Genomic DNA, 22,187 nt, shown 5'->3' with positions numbered 1-22,187 from the left:
TTACTTGTACAGTAGGGTATTTAACAAACTGCGGGAAAACTATTTCTAATGGATCTGGGCTTCTCCGTCAGCATGACTGATTTCTGCTGCTTAACTTGGTGAGAAAAAAAAAAAACTCACAAATTTTGAAATATGTATTTTACTAAGGCTAAAGATCTGATAGACAATAATACACCATTTTGCATATGGTATGCTCTGGAAGATCTCATGGTTCTTGTTCTGCTCAAAGAACAGCTCTAGGGCATTTTTCGGTATAATGTTGTTGTTCAGTCTCATGTTTCTTGATTAATGGTTGGCACAAAGTAGATTTTTACAGGCTCAAAATGGGATTCAGTGTATGCATTCTCCCAATTCTCCTCCCGCATATTAGAATACTCTATTAAACCAGACTAAGTTAAACCTCCAATTGTTGTTAATCTCAGCTCACCAACATAATTAGATAGATCCATGTGATGCTGTGATGGGCAGCCGCAGAACTAACTTGGGTATGTTTCTCATGGTGTTTCTAAATGTGCAACAGAAATGCTAGGTACAGAATAACTGGTTACGTGAGTTGTGACAACCAAGTGTCTATTGCGTCACTGCTTGACTAAGGACAAATATCAATTCCATCACAGTACTAAAATATTCACTGATGTTAAACTACATAATTAAACATTAGCTGGGTATCAGAAATGAGGAGAAAGATACCAGCTTCAAAACAGTCATGAATATTTTGCCTTCTCAAAGAACTAGTTGTAAGGTCTTTCTGTGTTTGGATGGCACACGCAATTCTTATTTTAAAGGAACAGCAATGGGAAGAGGGTGTGTGAGTCTTACAACACATTACAGACAAAGGAGAATCTATCCAAAGCTATGGATATCTAGGCAAGGCATTGCTAGAATAGATCTGTCACCCACCAGCAGGGATGTGGCACTCAGCAGCAAACAGGGGACGTCATCCCATGTTGTCCCTTGCTTCCCAATGCTAGCCATGTCACTTCTCCTACGGGAGCTGCGGCTGCTTTTTGCTTTCTTTAGTATTCAGAACCTAGTCCCAGAAAAAGGTTCTGGAACAGGCTTGGTGTGACAGACAACTGCAGCAGATGACTGACCTGAACCCCCTGAAAGGGTGAATGAAACCAGAAAGGACTCAGATGATGTACCAACTGAATAGAAAAGAAGGGAGAAATTTAAATAACGGTGCAAAAACCTTTTTTAATTAGAGTGTCAGTGACTCTTGTATACCTTTCCCATCAAGTTTCTGGAAGCAGAATACTTGTTGAGACACATCAATACTATTTTGACTCTGTATAGCTTGAAAAGGCAGAATGCCATAATCTACACCCTGTCTTTGCAGTTCCTTTTGAAATATGTACCCTGGAGATCAACGCTACATCTTTATGGAAGCATTAATACTTTTTTGGAGAGTTTTATGATCAGGTCTCCTTCTTCCTACCAACTTTACATATTCTTACCCCAGACAGAACAGGCAGTGAAAGGTTTCTGGGAAACTGGATACAGCCTTTTCACAAAAGTAGGATAGATGTGCCCCGAAGTCCTCCTACATGATACCAAATGCTGTGTGCATTCAACAGACCTGCTGGTTAATGATCTTGCACATAAGTAATGTTTTAACCATACAGTAGCTTTTGTTTGCTTCAAAAGCCACAAAGCCAAAGAGGAAGTGTAGGAGAACGTGGGCAGTACGGTGGCAAGAAGCCTCATGACCTCATCCTTTTCCGCCACACGGGGATTGGCAGCCGGTCGCTGGGACAGGGTTTAAATTCCCCGAGGTCGGAGATGTCAGGCAGTCTGGGGGACGAGGGGAGAAAGCCTGAGCTACTCAGAGGCAACTGACTGGAGCTGTTGCTGGGAACGCTAACAGAGCTCCTGTCGCAACTGACTCTTCCAGCATCCGAACAGGTAATTTCTCATTTTCTTACCTGACATGTGCTATTATGTCCATAGCTTTAGTCAAGGAAGCCTTGGGCAGGAGGGCTTCCAAAACTGCTTTGCTGAACAAGAATGTTTAATGTTTTTCTGTGGAAAAAGGTTTGCTTCTAGAGCAGCAAGGTTGCTTTAGAGATGCAAGGTACTATAAAGAATTGCAATTTTAAATCTCCGACTGCTGATAGATGTCAGGAGGAGGTTACTGAAATCCCTGCCACTGAATCAAGTGCTAGAAACTTGAAGCTGGTACTTGAGCTTAGAAAGCTTCTTCGCTCATGTAACCACTGCCTTGCAATATCCCAGTTTATCCTGGCAGGCTTGCAGTTTGTGCTGCGCACTACTGAATGGATGGGGCCAATTCTTCTTTATTTAACTCTTGAAATTGCAATGCTTCAAATACAGTGTCCTTTTCCAGAGCCAGCCTTATATATGCATTCTAAATGTGTCTGTATCCTTCTCTCCTGCTGTGATTTACTCAGGTTGTAAATGCTTCTTGTTCAACACTGAATCAGCTTAACTTCTCAGAGATGTTGTTTATCCTGGAGATTGGTCAATCAGCACCAAACTTTAGCTCAGCACTGCCTATGTTTTATCAGGAGTCATTCATCTAATAAATTGCTAAAACTGCAATGTGAGCAGATAAATTTCACTTCATCTCTTGCTGGAAACACAGGTTGCTTTGTTCCAATTTCTGGAGGGGAAAAAAGTCTATCAATAAAGGCAGTTTCTGTTTGTATAAATTGAAGTTACTTACAGCCACTGCAGTTAATAATTCTGAAAACTAGTTTTAAAATAAACAGAGAGAGTCCGAGCTGGGTTTGTTTTGGTCTCTCTCATTTTTGACGAAATGCTTTGATAAACCTAAGCTGGTCCTTTATCAGCACTTTGTTTTTCAAAGCTTTGTCTTTTACCAACTCAGATCAGTAGATAACAGAAGTAGTCTATTCATCTTCTCAGTGGGGTGCTCTCAACACTGCTCAGCACTTTTCTGGTTTTTAAATTCCTGTAGCTCTTGAGTTGAGTTGCCAAGTCATTAAGAAGAATCTTGTATTCCTGCCCTGCAGTTAAATGGGAGGTGGTGATGGGGGGGGGGGGCAGAGAGAGGAAAAAGATAGGCACAGGCAGCTTGAATCCTTATTAGAAAGTTCATCTCAGCACAGTGAAGTACAACAGGAGAAAGAAATAGCCTATGGCATGTTTGCAGTATTTTATTTTGTTGACTCACAGTTCCAAAATACTTTCTAGGTAGAACATCACAATGAAGGTGGCAGTGCTTTGTTTGTGCCTTATCAGCATCACCGTTGCATGGCCAGTGAGTAAATCATAGATGTATATTAGCATTCGCTTACATATTTCCTTTGCACATTAGCAAGGAATTATTACTGACAAACTCTTTTCTCTTTCCTCCCTTCAAGGTGAGCAAATCCAAGCGGCACGCCATTTCTGCCAGCTCTGAAGAAAAATATGTAAGCTCCTTTTGTCTTTCTTGCCTATATTCTAGTTATTTTCTTTAATGATGCCATTTTGATTTATGCTAATACACATTGTGTGATACACACTTTATGATTGTAGCCGCTTGCAGAACATACCCTAACCTGGATATTATGAGCCAGTTTCTCAGCTAGACAAATTGGGGGATTTCCACTGACTTCAGTAGAATTATGCTATGTTAGGCAGCCTGGTATCTGGTCTTGTCTCTTAATAAGGTCCATCTCTGGACCACCACTGGAGAGCTTTTTTTCTTTTTTAACAAAAAATGTGTAAATGTGACCTCTCAGTTTGAAAAAAAAAAACCAAAACACCTACAGTATAGCATAGCTCTTATAACCCACATTCATTACTGTGGATCAGAAAATAATAATTGATGTCAGAAGAGCATTTTGGTTCAATTTCCATTAATTTTTGGAATTGTGTGAGTGCAGACGTTAGAGCCTTCTCTATCAAACTGCCACCTGTTCTTTTGAGTTAGCACAGAAATGAGCTAATACTATGCAAAGATGAAGAATATTGTCATATAAAGGATACTAGTCTTGCATATAGCTCTTTGATTTATACTGCATAGTAGGTTGCTACTAAAGTAAAATTATTTATCTATTTACTCTGAGAATCAGCTATTGAATTTTCTTATAGAGTTTCGATGATGTGGAGATAAAACATTGCTGGGAAGAGAACCTGAAAATTAGTAGAAGCCATGATGCTTAGTAGATTAGTAGAAGCTTAGATCCAGCTCCAAATTTCATCAGATTAAAATGAGCTGGAAAAACTGATCTGAAATTCTCCAGGCTCTGCCACCAGCAGTCTGAGAGGCACATCTTCAGTATTGTACTGTTTGGGTATAGTGTTAATCTGGGATTGTGGCTAGTTCTGAATTCTCTTCCTGTTGCAATGAATAGTTGAAGACACATCTCATACCAAAAGAGTGTGTATTGCAGATGCCACACCTGCACAAAAAGAGATCCTGTGGTGCATGCAGCTTTACCTGCTCCTGTATGCTCCTTTGTGGATTAAGACCTCAGTTTTTCTTTTGAAGGACTCCAGGGGCCATCGTTCACACAGACAGCACCACCACCACGTGAATTCTCAGTCTCATGAGAGTCTTCTGCGTCCACGAGATGACCTGGCATCACCTCAGCAGGTACCTGTGACTAGTTGGAAGACAAAGTAGAGCATCCTTCAATGCAGACTTGCAAATTATGATTGAGTCCTTAAACTGCCAACATTTTCTATCAGCTCTATTGTATGTGCCTCTGTGTGCTAGTAATGAGTTTTCTATTGCTTTCAGACTCTTTATTCTTCAGAAGAAAGAGCTGATGTCCTCGTACACCCGGTAAGTGTTTTCAACACCAGCTAAATGAGTGCTGCGTGGCAGGCAGTGTGTAGCAGTATTCATTCTCCTTACTCAAATGCAGTTCTTGTGCTAACATCTCCCCCTAAATAAAACAAAGTCTCAGACAGGATGAGGCAAATTTAGAGCAATTTGTCCACTTAGATCTGCAACAGTGCGTGAGCACTGTACATCCTGTATATGCTCTCTTGCATGATGCATCCTAAATGTTTTTCAGCGTTTTCCTGGCTTGTTAAGCAAGAGCCGTGAAGATCCAGATGACGATGTAGATGATGATGATTCCAATGACACAGATGAATCTGATGAGGTTGTCACAGATTTTCCCACCGACGCTCCTGTAACTGCACCCTTCCCTCCCTACCCTTTCACCCGGGGAGACAACTCAGGCAGAGGTGACAGCGTGGCATACAGAATTAAGGCAAAAGCCACAGTGGTGAAGTCCAGCAAGCTCCACAAAGCTGCAAGAAAGGTAAAGAGCACTGAGCAGTGGTGCCTAGGTTATTGTAAAAGGGTAGCAAAGTTCAAAATGGACAAGTGCTTTTGTGGGAATCAGCTGTGAAAGGGATTGGGAGGGGGGAAAGTTGGCAAAACTGAAAGAATGCATTTCTGCTCTCTGCAGATGCCCCAAATCGGTGAGGGCTATATACACACACTGAGGCAGAAGTGTAGCCTGCTACTGCAGGCTGCGTGATATTGAGAGTTGCGCTGTCATGATGTACTTGCACATGAAATCTGAGGCCAGTATCAAATTGAGTTTGCGATACTGTGAAAGCTTCATGCAACTCCATAAAAGTGCACAAAGCTTCAGAGCAGAGACATAGGCTAGAGGCTTTGAGTATCCCTGGGACCCACCCAGGACAGCTCGCTTGGGTGCGGTACTGCGATACCTGGTGATGGATCAGTTGCTCAGAAGTGACAACAGCTCTTTGGCTGTTTTGCTGTTTGTGTAACGCAGCTGATCGTACATGATGCCACCGAGGAGGATGAGAGCGCCCTGGTCACGGACAGCCACCAAGCGGGGCTCTCCCAGGAGGACCTCGGGGCACGCCACCTCGCCGGGAAGTACGCTGACAGCGGGGAATGGGGGCACAAGAGCCGCGGGCGGGACAGCAACGAGGTGGTCCGCAAGCTGCCCGACTGGAGCGTGGAAAATGACAGCCGGCAGAAATTTGACAGCCCCGAGGTCGAGAGAGACAGCAGCGAGCGGGGGGCCAGAGGCGGCATCCCCCTGAGCAGGGAAAGCAGGGAGAGCCCGGCCCACGTTTTAACTGGGGTCATTGTAGTTGACGATAACAGCAATCAAACCTTTGAGAGTGCTGAAGATGTTCAAGATCTTCGCAGCATTAAAAACAATGAAGTCGCCCTTTAAAGGGAAACGAATCTAATTTTTCTTTCTCTCTGTAATTTTTACTTGAGGGGGGAGTAGTTTCATTTCAGTAATTGTTTGTAAATGTAGAACACGTGGTGATTTTTTTTCCCCCAAGTTTGGGGCAGAAGTTAGAGGCAGTTTTATTACCCAGGCAGTCTCCTGTATGCAATGCTAGCTCTGCTTTCCATTACGCAAGTGTAAGCCCTCCTCGCTGCATCTGTTACTGTTCTGTTTGAATGTGATAAAGTATGTAGGAGCGAAACAAATGCTGGTTTACGCACAGAATGAATGTTACCTCCTTGTGATACTGTACTCCATAATGCCAGTGTATATTTTGCTGTAACTGAATTTAAATAAAACGACAAAATCCTGTACCCCTGGGCTGTGTTGCTACATGCTGGGCGGCTGGTGAGGGGGGAGTAGGGGCAAAGAACTTCCACCTTTTTCAAGTTAGGGAACGGTTACTCCCCAGCATGGATGAGGTGGTTAACCCCCCTCTTAGGGGCTTGCTTCTGCTACTGCCACGAGTTAGCAGCGAGGGGGCCTGTCAGAAATGGGTTGCTGCGGTTCCCTCCGCCCGGGGGGGGAGGCAGCGGGGGCGGGGCCCGCGCGCGCCGCACCAACGGTCGCGCTAACGGTCGCGCCGCTGCCCCACGGCCATGTCGGGGTGGGCGGGCGCCGCGGGGAGGTGGCGGGGGCGTGGGGATGGAGGCGCGGCGCGGCCGCGGCCGCGGCCCCGCTCGGAGGCAGGACAACTACATCTCCCTCCGTGCTCCGGGCTTTCCGGGCTGGCGCTGGAGCCGGGCCGCGTTGGAGGGCGGGGAGGGGGCGGAGGCGGCGGCGTCCCGCCCCGGGCAGTGGCGGCGGCGGGCTCATGGCGGGCCGCGGGGGCTGCCGGCGCGGGCGGGAGCAGCTGGAGCTGGAGCGGCTGGGCGAGCCGGCGCGGGCCGGCTCCTGCCCGCCGTCGCCGCCGCTCTCCTCTTGCTCGCGGCAGGCCTGGAGCCGGGACAACCCGGGCTTCGAGCCCGAGGAGGAGGAGGCGGCGACGGCGGCGGGGCCGGTGGTGGAGATGGACGTGGAGTGGGGCAGCCCCGGAGCCGGTGCTTCGTCGTCGTTAGGCAGCGTCGTGGCGGGGCGCGGCGGCAGCGGGCGGCGGCAGCGGCGACTCCCCGCGGGGCGCGGCGGGGCGGCGGCGGCGGCGGCGGCTGCAGCGGGCGGGACGGAGGCGCCGGGCCGCCACCAAGTGCCGCCCGACGGGGTCGCGCCGCACCGAGCGGCCTGGGCCAAGCGTCTGGCGCGGCGCCTGCGAGGTGAGAGCCGCCCGCCCGGCCTCCGTGCCCCGACCCCCCCGCGCTCCCCCTCCGCTGGTAGCGGGCTCCCGGCCTGCCTCGGTCGGACAGCGCGGTTGCCTTTTCCTGGAGATTTACGTGGAGAGGAATACTTAGGAGGGTTGTTTATTTTTTTTTAATTCCTTTTGCTCTTTCTTCCACCCACCTCTTTGCCACTTGTTCTCTTTTTCTTCCACCTGTCTACTTTCCTATCCCACATCTCTCCATCCATGCTCACCCTTTCCCTTCTCCCCACATGTTCATACGCATCTGTCTCCTGCTCTCTGATCTGGTTATTGCTCCCATCACACACATAAACACCCACCTCCCCCCTGTTTTTCCTTTTCTACGTAACAGAGAAGTCTCTGCTCCTCTCTCCCTCCCCTGCTAGCCCTAGTCCTGGCTGCTTTCAGTGTCAAAGACTGTCCTGGCTAAGGTTTCAGAAACGTGGATTTCCTGATCCAACACCAGGTTTCCGGGGGGGGGGGGGCGGAGTACTTGTGTTTCTCTCTTTTTTGGCATTCTCTATCTTATAAAGAGGCTTTGGGGGAGATGCTGATGCTCTAAGAGTGGGGTTGTTGGGAGGGTGTTACACTTGCCTCGTTTTTGTGCAGTATTGTGCAGTGCTCTGTGAGTGCCTTCAGTTGGTGAGAGCTGCCTGTTGAAGTACAGCTGGTGACCAGGAACGTAGCCTGAAACATAAACCAAATGAGCGTTATACGCTCACCGTGGTAACTCAGTCCTGAGCTGATGGTGTACAGAGCTGACTTGACACAGCAGAGAAAATAGTGGTTGGGGAGTTCCCTGGGTTTAAGGTTAAGGGGGCTCATGTGAGAAGCCCCCTTTCCTCTTCAGAGAAGCCTAAAATTTCAGCATCAGGACCTGAGGATTATAAATGTAGCATTTGTTTACAGTGTCAGAGAAAATGTTTTGAATTACAAAGCTGTGGCAAAAGTAAGCTCCTCTTATAAAATAAGGTTTCTTCTTATAAAACATGGATTTCCTGAAGTGATGCAAAGCAGCGTTGTTGACTGTCACCACATCAGCAGAAGTGTTTTAAGCAGGGACTTGCAAATTGAACTATTATGTATCATTTATATGTTCATTTTGTGTCTCATGCACATTCAAAAATCACTTGCTATAATGATTTCTGTGACTTGAGCTGTATTGCACCAAAATAAATCACTCTTGATCACTGTAGTATTTTACTTGGATGCAAGTCAAACCTTCAGAGATTATGGAATAGACTATGTTGTCTTTGCAGCAGATTTTATAGGGAGACTGTTCAATGAAATGAGTCACTTTATAGCAAGAGACTGGAATGTCCAGGAAAAAGTATCAATGAAAGTTATGCCTCTTATGAGGCATATGAGCTAACTGACATTGCTGTGTCCAGTCTGTCCCTGAGGTACATAAATGCTTAAGAAAGGAGCTGCTTAACATGGAGAAAGTGAAATCTTTTTATTAAAAAAAGAAAAAAAACCATCAACACACAGCTAAATAGTAACATAACTGTTCAAATATTCCCTTTCTGCTAGCTGTTGCTATTGATGAGAAGGAACCGTCTGTATTTGCTTTAAACTAGTGAAAAATAGTGTTGCTTGAACATGAGCATGACAGTGATTTCCAGATGATTATACAACATGGCTTGTCTAAATTGCTGCTATTTGGTCTCAGTCATGGCTTCTGGGGTAAAATTGAAAATAGATTATCTGCATTTGGACTGTTTTTGGTGCTGGTATCAGAGTCATGCTGAACTTGAAGGCAGAGCTTAAGGAGAGACCATTCTAACAAAGGTTTGAAAAAAATGCCATATTAAATTGTCGATAGTTTATCTGTTTCTACAGTTTAGGAGAGATTTTGGGGAATGAGGGGTTCTTTTTAGTATGTGGTTTTTTTGTTTTGTTTTTTTTTAAATCCGCTCTTGCATTTTCACCTATTTCAGCTGAGTGAGCAGTAGAACCAAGAGGAGTTGGTTTCTGGAGAAGCCATCTGCTGAGCTGGGCAGGATGAATGGAGCTGAAGCCTTCAGTGGCATCAGCATCAGGCAGAAGTTGCCAGAGGAGGAGATGTTTAGGCCCTGTTCTGACAGACTGGTCCCTTGCCTGGCCTGCTGCCTAAGCAACAGATCTTGGGCTAAAGTAAGCAGTTTGGGAACTGATGCACAATCAGTAACTTGAACTTTTAATTTCTGTTTGCAAATCAAAAGGTGAGAACCACCTTTGATATTGGAACGTTATGCATCCTTTTGAATGGTGATGTTCCCTTTGTGCATCTGGGTGTGAGTATATTAATAAAGTTTGTGCTCTGTGGAAAATAGTGGAAGTTACATGTTCTTGAAATGGAAGAAAGCAAAAAGAAAACTTTCAGTCATTGCTATATACCAAACTGCTTCTTGGTGTTTGAGACAGTCAGTGTGCAGTACTAATGTTCTACTTTTAGCTGCAAAATAAAAAGACTTGGTTTTGTGTTCTATGAATATTGGGACTAGATTTATTCATGTGCTTGCTATCCACAGTTTCTGTTGACTTTTTTGACCTGTTTATTTTGTGTTTGTAGCCAAGCGTAGCCAAAGTTACCGTAGTAGACGTGTCCCTTTCTAGTTCCTTAACATAGAGAATGTTGCTGCCATTAATTTCATAGGCACAGGAAATGGCTAGACGTGACTTTAGTGCTGTTACGCAGGGTGCTGGACTTGCCTGGTGCATAGGTAACTAACCTTCTCTAAAGAATGTGATCATTGCAGACTGTGTAGTGAAAGGGTGATTTCATGCCTGAAATTATAATAGGGTATTTGAAGGATAACTTAAACTGAGGTTATATTACTGGAAACAGAGCTTGACAGTTCTTTTGATATTTCATGTATAACAGCAAAGACCTTTGACTGGAAAATGGCAAACTGAGTGCTCTGTTTTTAGATCTAACAGAGATCTAAAAAACAAGTTATACTGCAGTCTGAAAAGAAAGTAGGTAAAGTTTTAGTTGAGTTTTTGTGGAATTGTTGAAATGAAACTGGTAGTTGCTTTAGAAGATAACTAGAGGAAAGTTAGCATGGATTTATTGAATGAAATGCTGTTTGACTGGACAGAATTGAACACAAGAGGGAGTAATCATTTGGATATCGAATATGATAGTGTTACCATGGCTAAACATGTTGCCACTCATCATCTGAGTGATATTAAATGACAGCTTATGTTTTTATTGCTGTCAGCTGTGAAATAAAAATGCCTGCAAAGAGAATTTAAGGTAATGGGTTTTGGTAAATGTGATGGACAGGAAGACTGTGCACCATCGTAAGTGAACAGAAACTCAATCGCATATGATTACCTACCTTTTAGTGTCTTGATTTTGGGGATTCTTTTAAAATTCCAGTGCAAGTCTCAGTGAAGTTCCTTTAGTCCCTCTAGCTTTGCAGGTCTGTTTATCAGGCGTCCTGTCTGTTTTGGGGGAGGGGGTGACTGTTCATCTCAGCTAATGAGAAAATCATTAGCAGTTTTGATGGATGAGACTAAGGTCCATTTCCAGAGCCACACCAGGAAGGGAATCTTCCCCTAAGTGCTTTATTCTGACACCCAGTGTTACTAGATCCACATGTTCATCAATACTGAGCAGTGTACGCAGGGGTTTTCTGGAAAGATTTTATTAGTTATTGTTAATTGGAAGTATCACATACTATTTTCATTCATTCATCAACTGTAATTTTCACAAAGAATGCACCATCGGAATTTTTTTGAGCTGAACTAGTGCAGGCTCTGGTAGTACCTTTCTAAAGAATGTGAGCTTCCAGTTGAATGTAAGACTTACTTTTTTTTGTTTTGGGAGAAAGCAGCTCTGTCTGAGGATCGTATTCCTCTCCTGCCCTCAGCCCCTTCCTTCCCTGTAATCTTTCTGTATAGGCAATTTAGTTATTTATAAGTATCAATATCATATGTATTGGATGTGTACTGGATGTATTGCTTGCTTTTGTCATGTTGTAGGATTTTTTAAATTGTCTTTACATAACTACTGAGAACTTTCAGAATTCAAGTTAGGTAACTTTTTCATAAATCTAAATTATTTTATATGCTTTCTATACCACATAAACTCATTCATGAATATAAAGGTATGTAGATATGAAAACAGAAAGGTTTTTGTTTCTTGTGTTGCCTGGAAAGTTAGAGTTTTTATTGCAAGATGAAATTTTATCTTCTTTTTTTTTTAGTTCCCTTTAATTTTTTTCTCTCTTTTCTGAATTAGTACATTCTTTAGGTAAGCCATTTGGGCTACAGAATGGGTATGAGAGAAGCATTAGTTGCAGACATGTTTGATAAATGAATGAGTACACAGATCCTTCCAAAAGTTGATGAGTAGCAAATTAATGTAAGGCATGAACTGAAAATGATTGATCAAGGCTAGAAATGAAATGTTTTTGTTGCTCACAGTAAATGTCAGCTTAAATCCACCACTGTGTGCTGCCACTGTTCTTGATGCATCTTAAACAATATTCTAATATGACAAAGAGGCTAAAAAATATATGCGTCTTCTAAAAACGTGGCCACTAATGAAAGCTTCGGGCTAGTGGTTGGATAAATGCAGAGTTCATTTAATGCAAAGATGACTGTGTGATCTCGGGTGCTTTATTTTTTTCACATATAACTTTCCGTTCCTTGCTGACTTGTAATAATGTTCTAATATGACAGAATTGGAGCTTGCAAACTTTCTGCTCGCTACATTTCTTTTCAGTGAGTAATGTGCTGACAGCCGGGACTCTGCTCTCGTGCCAGCTCAGCTCACTGGTCCTTCCAGCCTTTTCTCTGCTCTGCAGTGTTTTCCTTCCTTTATTATGAACGTTGCTAGTGCAACGTGCTGTATTAAAGGCTGGACTTGTAGAGTTCTTTATTACTAGTGACTCTGTAAATGTTTTTGTGTTTCTGTCTTCTAGAATGACCTAATGGTGAGAATTTGGCATTTTGTGTTGTAAAGCTGCAGTCTTTATCTCCAAGTTTTCAGACTTAGTCTTAAAGAACAGCTTTGAAAAAGTTCTCTTCTTTTGGGGCAGGCATCACATATTAATGATAGACATTAGTGAAGGGTATAATTGACTAATTAAAGAGTATGAACAGAGGGAAATTAATGCGGAGACCGTTAATACTTGCAGTGCTTATGCTGGAGAACTTTCCCAGTTGACTTTGTGGCTAGATCCCATCTTGAACTGCAATAGCTGAGAAGTCTTTATAAATATCTGGCGTGTTAATCTCTTCTTGAACCTCAGCTTGCAGGTAGATGGAAGAGCTCACTTATTCCTGTCTCTTTGTTAGCAATGAAGTTCTGCAGCAGGCAGCTTAGCCATTTGCCTTTCTTAGTCTTTGCAGCAATGGCTGGCACTAAACTTCCACTTCACTGTTGGCTTTATAATCTGTTTTGGCTATCCCTTGTTGCTTTTCCATTTGACTTCAAATTACTGTGGTATGTTTGATGGATCCAAGATCTTTTCCAAGGGATTTTGAGGTTACTTCATTTCCATCCGCTAGGAACATAAAGGATGTTTTCAAGGGCTGGCCATTTAAAATACCTGAAAAGGAAAAGGGTGGAAGCTTGGCAATGATTTGCAAGAGTGAATTTAGTTATGTACGCACAATTGTAAATGCAATTTATATACACATATACTACTCTCACACACACACATTTCTGCTGTCTTTCCGCCCCCGTAAACTAAGGTCATATTGACTTGCTTTATTTAATCTGAAATAAAGAGAAGTTGCTGGAAGGTAGCAGTTCTGGACTGAACTTCAGCAGCTGTTCCCAGCTTTTCTCTGTTCTGTATTAAACACAGGAAATACATATGATGGTTACTAACTGCTTTCTATTCTCAGATTGTTGTTTCTTTTGGTGACTCCATTTAAAAGCCACTTTTGCTTCACTGTTACCCTTTTGGAAGGGATAACCAAAGTTCAGTAAGTTCTCTTATACGATCTTCTTGAGAATGTCAAGTATAATGTCATGAAGTTAGTGACATCCCCAAATAGTTCAGTTAATACAGTTGCCCAGTTTGACAGCTAAATGGCAGCTGTTCGTTAAGACCACTAGTAACATTTCAGTGATAATTCTTTGTTGTGCAGGGAAAGAAATTCATGTAGCAAACCTCACCAAGATCCCTACTGTCTCATTAGTGGACATGTCTTTCCTGTCAGGGAGAGGAACGTTACAGTTTTTTTGTGTTTTCTGTGTTTGTTTTAAACATATGTTTGACTGACCTATCCTCCTTTCAGGTAGAAAGTTAATGCTTTCATAGGCATATTTTAAAAAAACCCACTGCATTGCATTTCTTGAAGGTCGGCTGTCAATGTGTGTCTTTGTATACTTAATTTTTTTTCATGCCATCTGGTTTTAAATGACAGCACTCTTGGCAAATATTCAACAAATTCTGTAGAGTTCTGCTGAGCTGTTACTAAATAAATATATGTGAGATGACATGGGTCTCCTTGGACCTACAGGAGGGCAAGCCAAAGAAGTTGTTCTTACGGTAACTTAGATCAGTTCAAAATCTGTAGGAGAACCTGCAGCAGACACAACACGGGTTAAGTGTTCAAAGCCAGCTGCCCAAGCAAGGCATCTCTTGATTAGTTAGGTATCTAGCACATCTAGTATCAGACACTGTATTTATATCATTATGCATGTTTTTCTTGAAAGGTCTGTGGGGCACAAGACTCATGGAAGAAAACAACACTAGCAGAGAGCGATATCTGAAAAGTGTTTTACGGGAGCTGATAACATACCTGATTTTTCTGGTGGTCTTGTGTGTCCGTAAGTACCGTTCAGTGTTGATGCTTGCAATTCTGTACTACCTGTATGCCATCTGTAATTCCAGAATTAAAGTTGTGTCAATGATGTAGGAGAATAATTAACGGGTAGGTGTGGAGGCAAAAACTTGGAATTACTGTTTTGTTCTTTTTTCTTGTTTCTACACTCACTGTTGCTTGAGATTGAAAATATTAAACTTTCCGTGCCTTAATATTTTTTGAATCTTTAAGTGGGATGATAATGTGCATGTTCTTTGCTTTTTAGGGAGCATTTTGAGATCCTAGGGTTGAAGCATTTTTTTGTGTAGTACTGGATTGGGGTGTAATGCTTCTGTTATGCATTATGAAATTACTAAATGGAACTGTCTTTTGTTAAAGTAGGAGTTAACCACCTAGGGCAAAAAATTAAACATAAAAAATCACTGAGTTTCAAATGTATCACCAAATTTATGTACAGATCCTTAAGAGTAGAAGTTCTTGATGGTGGCTGGAAAGCCAAGGATAATGCTAGCTACTTAGAAATATTTGATAATCTGAGTTTGCCTGACACTGGATGTTTTAAACACATCTGCAGTCTCACTTAAGTGTTGGGCATGAATTATGGCTGAAGACTTCCATGCTTTAAGTGTGTCATTTGTTGTCTATGGTAGTATATGAAGCACAGTAACACTGTAGCTCTGGGAGTTGCGTACAAGTGCATGAGATAACAGTGTCTGATTTAGGAGTTTATTGATCAGTTACAGGGGAAGCAGAAGGCAAACCTCAGCCTGTTCTCCTTTTACTTTTTTTGTTTTTAATAATTTTTATTTGGGGCTTTTAGAGAGGAGATTTAATCCCTGCTTCTGTAGTCAACATGGAAGAGACTATTAATCCATTGTATTAAATATGAACTTACTACACAAGTGAGCCTGATGGATCTCCAGCCTAATACCCAGCAATATTCCTGTACCCAGGGTAGTCTGAAGCATGCAGAATAGAAATGGAGTTTAAGAATGCAGTCTGCACTGAGCTTTTTGTTCTTTTTTGAGAGGTGAAGAACCTTAGAGATGTTGGAGCATCGATCGTATAGGATGCTTCTCACAGGCCTCACATAGCACCATGAAGGCTTATGGCCTGAATGTCTAAACTTGGTATATAGTATAACAGTTCTGAGAACAGTTGTCTTTTCTGGTCTTGGAAACTTGAAGCCATTATACAATTTTATTTCAATATTTAAAAGTTTTTTTATATTTATAGTCAAGGCAATTTCATGTATATATATATAACACTTAGTAAGACAGCTCAAAATAAAACTTACTACAGTATTGATGGAATAAATGTTTTATTTGGTTATTGGGGGGGAAAAAAACAACAAAAACTGTGTGCATTAAGTTAGCATAACTTTGGAAAGCTGATGTTGTGTTTCAAGCCCCCAATTTTTAGCATGGACAATTCTATTCTATGTGCCTGACTTGTCAGTGACTTTTAAGCTGTCTTTTATGATTAGTTGTAACAGGACAAGTTTTTGTTTGGTTGGTTTTTGGATTTTTTTGTGAGAGTGAATCTTAATTTTTTTTTTTTTTTTTAAACTATATTTGTAGACTGGCTTTGAGAGCAAGTCTGCCTGGATTGTCTTTAGCAGAATTATAAAAACAAAGCAAAACAAACCCTTCATATGGTTGGCACAGCTATTTTGGTGTTGTATTGTGGGCATGCTTATATACTAAATGTCAAGCTTATTTCCTTCTTGAGTCATTTAAGAATGCCTAGTGCAGGTTTATGGATATAAGGTAGCAAGAATGCCTGTGGCTGGTATGCTGTATCACCAGGAGAGGTGTAGCAGTGAGGGATTTGAATTAAAATAAAATGAAAATTCCTAAGTCGTCAGTTTACATAACTTACATTTTTACATAATAGTCAGCTGAATAATTTGATGTGAACTTGCAAATGTAATTATTGTCAGTGGAAAAGATTTGTTCACGATTTATTTTACTATAAAAAAGGTTTTGGTAACAGAGTGAAGGAAAAGTGTAGTATGTTAAATATCTACAGACATTTCTAACAAACTAGCCTCTTAAAGTTCTGTCCTTTTCAGTTTTACACTTAAGCAATAGCTATGAGACATACCGGTCTTTGGTTTGGCACAACGTACTAGCGAGCTTTCCAGCGCAGGCTAAATGCTATTGACATTTCTTGTGCTCTTGTATTTTTGAAAGAGCGTATTTAGAGACAATCCAGGTATTTCACAATCAAGTCACACATTCCCTGTGCCACAGCAGAAGTTTTTTACAAATAGTTTGTGTTCTCTGCTTGCTAAAGAAAACATGTTTTGTCCCTGTAATAAACATTTTTATCAAACTGTCAAAACTAATGACAAATTGTGCAGTCTGGTTGTAACCAGTCCTCTCCAGAGTTGTCACAGAATCGGGCTTCACAGAGGTCTAGTCTTGAAGCATTTTTAAGTAATTATAGGCAGTAAAAGCATCTGTGCCAAAGACTGCTCTCTTAAGCCATCTTGGCTTTGTACATCACTTTATGCTCTGTGGTCTTCGGCCAAATATTTGGCCTTGCGTGAGGAAGAGAAGTAATGCGTAGCCATTATTTTCTATGGAGAGAGTCTCTTAGAACCAGTGCATGTCTGAGAGGGAGTTTAGTTGTCTAACCACAGGTGTCTAGCATCATTTGAGATGCCCTGGGATATCCTGGTTGACCATCGTTTTCTGCTCAAGCAGGGCATGGTTCTCCTGAGGTCTTGTCATTCGTGCCAGCTCTCTACAGATGCCTTGGATACCACAAGACAGCTAAAATGGCTCTAGCTTCCTCTGTTTAGGCTGCTGCATCCCACCTTTGTGTTTCTTGAAGTTGACTTTTGTAGAAATATTAATAACAGATAAAACTTGGGAAGGGAGAATTTGGTATTTTAAACTGATTGACTGATCTGTTCTTTGCAGATTTTATATTATAATCACTTCTTGAAGACAAACGCTGCTTACTGTGGATTTCATTCTGTTCTGATGCTTAGACTTCTCAGTGCAAAATCTATTCAAATACAACCTGATGTATTCAAAATAAGCAAATAAGTACTTTTGTTTTGTTTTTCCACCTCCTACCCCTCACCCTATACCAAATCTTGTGCAGTGACTTATGGGACAGTGAGTTCCAGTATGTACTATTACACGAGGGTAATGTCGCAGCTCTTCCTGGAAACACCTGTATCAAAAATGGAGAAAACTGATTTCAAAACTTTGTCCACAATGGATGACTTCTGGAAGGTACTCTATAAAAAAATTGGTATTTCGCTGTTGCTGTGATTTGTCCTGTCTGGATCTGTGAGCTTAATCTGCAAGGTCTTTTTTCAACATAGAGGATTTGTCCATAAAGATCTCTGTGTATGGACGATGTCAAAGCACTAGAGTAAAACTGGCCTTTCATAGGTCAAAGTTTAGGATTTAGATAATGCCAATGGGGCAGGGCAGGGCAAGGTTAGGGAATGTCTTTGGAGGACAGGTAACATAAAGGCAGATACTTTGCCTTAACATCAGAAGAATTATCAATTGCAATCCTCACATTTCAGCAGAATTAAGATCTATGAAAACAGTGCTGGCAACATGCAAACTAAAATTCTCTCTTCCTTCCCAGTTCACCGAAGGCCCTTTGCTGGATGGTCTTTACTGGGAGATGTGGTATAACAACAAAACCATGGCTGAAAACAAAAGCTTCATTTATTATGAGAACCTGCTTCTAGGGGTGCCTCGCATTCGGCAGCTGAAAGTGAGAAATGGTTCGTGCTCAATACCTGAAGATTTAAAGGATGAAATCAAAGACTGCTATGATGTCTATTCTGTAGCTAATGAAGACACTGCTCCTTTTGGGCTTCGAAACGGAACAGCGTACGTAGTACTCTTGTAGACACATAGGCAGATGTGTATTTCCGTGCCCTGGATATACTGAATTTCTGCTTCACAGAGGCAACTCTGTAATCACCACATGTTCTGTCTGTAAGGCTAGCTAAATATGGAGCTGCCAATTCTGTTTACGGAGAAACCTTACCAAACCTGAAGAGGTCTGTGTTCTTAACCCACTTGAGTTTAGGTGCCATCATTGTGCCATCGGTGGCTGTTTTGTTTCAGCACGTGGCAAATGCAGTGTGGTCTAGGTACAGCTCTCGGAGTCATGAGCACCTGTTCCCTATTTCATGATTGTGTTACTGGAATGGGTTTTGATGAATCATTTTCCCTGGCCAAAAAACGGGGATAGTACTGTTTCTCTTGGAGGACAATATGTGGGTTACATTATAAAGGGTAGCTATGTAAATGTTGATTTTTATTTCCCCCAAGGGGATATAAATGTTGTAAAAGTGGATTGAAATGTTCTGTTTTCACAGATAATTGACTTGTGACCTGTCTCTATCTTATTTTCTTGTTTCTGTTTGTAAAATGAGCTTTGTAAACCCTTTTTCCGGGGTACAAACATCAAAACTTTCTGCAAGTATCTCTTAAATGAAAGCAACTTTAAGTAATTGATCCAGGGTATTCTGTTGTTGGTTTGTGGGGTTCTTTGTTTTGTGGGTTTTTTGGGGGTTAATGATAAGTAGTAACTAGAAAGACTAATCTGCTCTGTCTCACTGCTAAACTAGTTGGACATACACCAATGAGAAGGATTTGAATGGGAGCAGCCACTGGGGCTTGATTGCCACATACAGTGGAGCTGGTTATTATCAAGACCTGTCAAGGACCAGAGAAGTGACAGCTGTGCAAATTGCTAGCCTTAAGAAGAACCTGTGGCTGGACAGAGGGACAAGGGCAGCTTTCATTGATTTCTCCGTATACAATGCAAACATCAACCTATTTTGTGTTGTTAGGTACGTACAAAACCATTGACAGTGTTCACATAGCACAGTTGGGGATTTACCTGTGATTACTTTGTTTTGAGGGCATAGGTAAGTGTATATGTTACTTAAGCAGTTTGGAACAAGTTCTCCTTTAAGTGCCTCCCACTTGATTCTTTCAAACTGTGTTTTGGATGTCCCTGAAAGTAGAGCTGTGTTCTCTTTGATCTGGATAGGACTTTTTCCTTTCTGTCTTCTCACTGGCATGCTTCTGGTAGTGCTTTGTGGCAGGCTTCCCTGTTCAAAGAAGTGGGACTCCATATTGCAGCTGCACTCAACATCTGGAGACAGTTGTGCTTCTCCTGATGCCCCAAGAGTTTGGGTACATTTCAGTTTGCAGGTGACTTCTCTAATGACCTGGCTCACTAAAGTACACAAGGTAGATATGCAAAATGAGTCTTTCATTTAGATAGCACGTGAGAGATGGAGATGCAGACGGGTCGTTCTGTCTCTTGTTTGCTCACTGTTCTTGAAATGTCTTAGGTTTAGTCAAAATTGAGTGAGCGGTACCCAGGTTTACACCCTCTCTTCTGCATAATGTCTTACTTGAATCATATATGGACTTTTTCCTGTCTCCAAAATAAAAACAAGTATTTTAAGTATATTCAGTAGTGCTTTTCAAGGACATTCTTTCAGTGAAATGGTTTTCTGTGTTTTTTTTTTTTTTTTCTTTTAACAGGTTGTTAGTGGAGTTTCCAGCAACTGGAGGCCTTGTTACATCTTGGCAGTTTCAGCCAGTGAAGCTGATTCACTACATCTCCACTTTCGATTTTTTCCTGGCAGCCTGTGAAATGGCATTTTGTCTTTTTGTTCTTTATTATATGGTGGAAGAGATCTTAGAAATTCACATTCATAAACTGCACTACTTCAGGAGTCTCTGGAATTGTCTTGATATCCTAATCATTGTGGTAGGTAATATTTATAATAGGGTTAAAATTGCTTTCTGGAATGCTTTCTGTGGGAGACATTAGTGACTCAGCATTCATATTGTGGGTTTAAGGGATAGGGCCATCATCCTCTTTGTCCTATTTGTCATTAGTGTCATCAGGCTAGTGAGCTGTTCGGTCTGAGTAGGACAAGTTTAGTCTGTGCTTTTGAGTATGAAAGGTTTTGAGTATTTGTTCAGTATACTTTCTCCCAGTTATTGTGAATATAGACACAGCCCTTATGGGAGATAAGAAACCTCCCCATGTTTCTTCTCCGTGTATCTGACATAAGCTATCGCAGCAGAAAATCATAAAGTGGTGCTTGGCAGTTGGAGAAATGGGACGGGGTTCTGAATATATTTGCAAAGAACAGCTAACAAATTTTATTTGATATTAAAATACTGGCCAGCTAATAGCAAGTTTGAAGAATAGCGTCTTGTAATTGTAGAGTCCTAGCAACTGTCAGGACTGTTTTCTTGGTAAAGTAGACAGTGTTACCAATAAATAGTGTCTATCTAGCAGAAAATCTGGGCTTTGAATTTAAAGCTGCACAGTATAAATCACTCTACTTATATCAAGCTGTTCTTACCAAAAGTATACGAAGGCAGCAATGCTGAAACAATTCCAGTCTTATGCTCATCTTTTATGTTCAGGCTTGGACAAATCTAAGGTTTAAGTATTGAATTTGACACCTCTAAGCTGGAGAAAATATGCTTGCATCACAAGGGTTTGTAAGTGAAGAACTATTTAGGAGGATGTTTACTTGAACCATGTGCCATTTTTATACTTACCAAGGGGAAAATGAGACATTTTGCTGCTATGATCAGTGAGGTATATTTGAGTCTGAAATTCAGTTCACATAGAGGGTTGAATTCTATGTTTATACTTTGTCTGAGGGACCTTGTTTAAATTTAGGATTATATACTTCCTGACTGTTTACAGTGAAAAATTCACTTATGCTAATAAAAAAAAGATGTTTGCAGAGATCAGGGAAAGAACTTTATCTACATGGTAAAACTACAGATTCTGTTTTTACTTTCTATGGGCAGTATTGATCAGTTTGTACTCTGGAGGAGAAACTCTATTTTTTGGGGGGGGGCGGGCACTGCTGTGTGTCTGCTCTTTACTCTCTTTCCCCTTTGTCTTCCTGAGTCTTCGCAGGTTGGGGCAGGGGGGCGGCGGGGGGCGTGGGCACTCTTTTGCTTTCCTATATGCTTACTTCTCTGCAAAGACTGCATTTCTGAGCCCACTAGGCTTCACCATGATCTTGTTCTCCCACTGTGGCAAGGGAAAGGTTTGCATATAATCTTATTCCCAGGCTATTTGTCTGTAGTCTGGTCACGGTTGCCTTATGGAATGCATTTCCTGGTTTATCCAAACATCCTACTTTTGGATCCTATCTCATATAGCAGCCACTGTGCTGTTTAATTGCTCTTGAGGGAAAGGTGGCGAACTCCAGCCTTCCCTGTCCCTGCAATTGCCTGACTGTCAGCACTGATGTCCTCAGCGACAAGTTGGGTTGACCCTGAAGGGTCAGGAGAAGCTGATATCTCTGACCTGATCCTGGCTCTGTGCAGTCACTAGCAGATATTTTCCCATTTAGAAGTTCAGCTCTGCAGCCAGGAGACCTTGAAGCAAAAAAAAAAAAAAAAATATATATATATATATATATATATATAAATAATAATAATAAAATATATATATACACACACACACACTTTTTTTGCTTTTACTTAAAGCTCACACTGTAGCACTGTTATGAATAACATGAAGTTCATCATATCTATCTTTATCTTTATCTTACATACCTGGCTAAAACCAATTGCTTTAAAACTGTACTTCTAAATCACTTCTAAATCTAAATATGTTTTTATGTTTCTTTTCTACTCAGCTCTCTGTGGTAGCTATAGGAATTAACATCTATAGGACATCAACTGTAGATATGCTCCTGAAGAAACTGCTGGAAGATCAAAACTCATTCCCCAATTTTGAACCTTTGGCATATTGGCAAATACAGTTCAACAATATTGCTGCAGTCACTGTGTTTTTTGTCTGGATTAAGGTAACTTCAAGACATATATCCTTACTCTAACATTAGAATGGAAGCATTTGAAATGTTCTGAATTTTGTGTGTTTATTTC

General features: G+C 41.6%; 2 protein-coding genes across 3 annotated transcripts in view; both read left to right on the top strand.

The window, feature by feature from the left end:
- Nucleotides 1-1,677: 1,677 nt before the first annotated feature.
- SPP1 (secreted phosphoprotein 1) lies at nucleotides 1,678-6,512 on the top strand. Its single transcript, XM_013957376.2, has 7 exons — nucleotides 1,678-1,905; nucleotides 3,178-3,244; nucleotides 3,348-3,398; nucleotides 4,463-4,567; nucleotides 4,715-4,759; nucleotides 4,995-5,246; nucleotides 5,733-6,512. Exons 2-7 carry the CDS (start codon nucleotides 3,191-3,193, stop codon nucleotides 6,144-6,146), a joined length of 921 nt encoding a protein of 306 aa, XP_013812830.2. The 5' UTR covers nucleotides 1,678-1,905; nucleotides 3,178-3,190; the 3' UTR covers nucleotides 6,147-6,512.
- A 508-nt stretch (nucleotides 6,513-7,020) lies between these two features.
- Nucleotides 7,021-22,187, top strand: part of PKD2 (polycystin 2, transient receptor potential cation channel) — a 28,177-nt gene continuing 13,010 nt past the window's right edge. The window contains exons 1-7 of one of the 2 annotated variants that reach the window (XM_067297396.1): nucleotides 7,021-7,456; nucleotides 14,144-14,257; nucleotides 17,371-17,504; nucleotides 17,872-18,122; nucleotides 18,869-19,093; nucleotides 19,800-20,028; nucleotides 21,938-22,108. In XM_067297396.1, the coding sequence (XP_067153497.1) occupies nucleotides 7,021-7,456; nucleotides 14,144-14,257; nucleotides 17,371-17,504; nucleotides 17,872-18,122; nucleotides 18,869-19,093; nucleotides 19,800-20,028; nucleotides 21,938-22,108 (1,560 nt within the window). The remainder of the gene's footprint in view (nucleotides 7,457-14,143; nucleotides 14,258-17,370; nucleotides 17,505-17,871; nucleotides 18,123-18,868; nucleotides 19,094-19,799; nucleotides 20,029-21,937; nucleotides 22,109-22,187) is intronic. The other variant, XM_067297397.1, reaches the window with a different exon arrangement.

The sequence above is a fragment of the Apteryx mantelli genome, chromosome 5 (genome assembly GCF_036417845.1).
Source record: "Apteryx mantelli isolate bAptMan1 chromosome 5, bAptMan1.hap1, whole genome shotgun sequence".
NCBI classification, from domain to species: Eukaryota; Metazoa; Chordata; class Aves; order Apterygiformes; family Apterygidae; genus Apteryx; species Apteryx mantelli.
This window is presented reverse-complemented; position numbering and strand designations above follow the sequence as displayed.